The 1,577-nt window shown below is 37.3% G+C and overlaps 1 protein-coding gene across 1 annotated transcript in view; it reads left to right on the forward strand.

Moving 5' to 3' along the window:
* Window positions 1-1,577, forward strand: part of NAEGRDRAFT_76496 (uncharacterized protein) — a gene marked incomplete at both ends in the record, with an annotated part of 7,946 nt that overhangs the window by 1,518 nt on the left and 4,851 nt on the right. The window contains 2 exons of the mRNA XM_002668542.1: window positions 122-379; window positions 428-1,555. Of these exons, the coding sequence (XP_002668588.1) occupies window positions 122-379; window positions 428-1,555 (1,386 nt within the window). The remainder of the gene's footprint in view (window positions 1-121; window positions 380-427; window positions 1,556-1,577) is intronic.

Consider the following 1,577-nt stretch of genomic DNA (forward strand, 5'->3'; position numbering starts at 1 on the left):
TGCCAATTAAATGGTCCACAAGGACTGGCAGCACCTCCAACAAGCATGAAAGGTCAATTTTTGTTTGATTTTGCTGACACTAATAATAACAGAATTAGAAGAATACAAAATGACTTGACAGTTATACCCCTATTAAGCAATAATCCTAATAATGATGGAATTAACGGACCAAATGGAATAATGTACACGCCAAATGGTGATCTTTATATCGCCAGTCAAGGAAACAACAAAATAATGAAATACAGTAATTCACAATTGAGTACTGTTGCTGGAAATGGTTATGCAGGTTATTCAGGCGATGGAGGACCAGCCAGAAATGCCAAGTTGAACTATCCTGCAGATGTTACAGTTTCCTCCACAGGTGAAGTTTATATTGCAGGTATGTTTTGAAGAATTTAATGTAATTTTTAAACGATTCATCTACTAGATTGGGGAAATAGAGCTGTAAGAAAAGTTTTTAGAAATGGAACAATTATTACTCTTATTGTTAGTGGTAACGGACTGTCTGAATTGAATGGTGTTACATTGACACCAAATGGAGATTTGTTGTATTCAACACAATTATGGGTCAAGCTGTATATGGAGGGAGATTCAGGAAGTTGTATTGATAAGAATACATGCAATAATCATGGCAGTTGTGTGAATGGAAAGTGTGTTTGTGATAGTGGATGGAGAGGAAATTTGAATTGTGGAACATTTTCATGTGACATTACACCACCACCTCATTCTTCACAATGTATTGGTCCAAATCAATTTTCTTGTCAAGATGGGTGGACAGGATTAAATTGCCAGGAACCAGTTTGTTTTGGAACTCCAGCAAGCACCACAACAGTATGCAGTTCACATGGTCAATGCATTTCCAATAATACATGTAATTGTGTGAGTGGATGGAGAGGCAATTCAGATTGTAGTGCATTTTCATGTGACATTACACCACCACCTCACTCTTCACAATGTATTGGTCCAAATCAATTTTCTTGCCAGGATGGATGGACAGGACTAAATTGCCAGGAACCAGTTTGCTTTGGAACTCCAGCAAACACCACAACAGTATGCAGTTCACACGGTAAATGTATTTCCAATAATACATGTAATTGTGTGAGTGGATGGAGAGGCAATTCAGATTGCAGTGCATTTTCATGTGATGTAAAATCTGAACATGGAGAGTATTGTATTGGACCTAATACCTACAAATGTCAAGATGGCTGGATTGGTGATTTATGTGACATTCCACTTTGTAATGGAATTCCAGCAAATAATCCAGCAGTTTGCAATTCACACGGACAGTGCATTTCCAATAATACATGTAATTGCTTTAGTGGATGGAGAGGAAATAGTATTTGCACTCAATTTACATGTGATGGTGTCAATAATTGTCAACCTCATGGTCAATGCATTTCTAATAATACTTGTAAATGTAGTACTGGTTATGGTGGAAATGGATGTAACGATAGAATGTGCTTTGGTAAATGGGGTCAAGCAGGTTGCAGCAATAATGGATATTGTTCAAATACTGACAAGTGCAGTTGTTTCCCTCTCTATTTTGGACAACAATGTCAGTGGCTTGATTGTAATCC

This window comes from Naegleria gruberi, assembly GCF_000004985.1.
Source record: "Naegleria gruberi genomic scaffold NAEGRscaffold_170, whole genome shotgun sequence".
Taxonomy (NCBI): Eukaryota; Heterolobosea; class Eutetramitea; order Acrasida; family Naegleriidae; genus Naegleria; species Naegleria gruberi.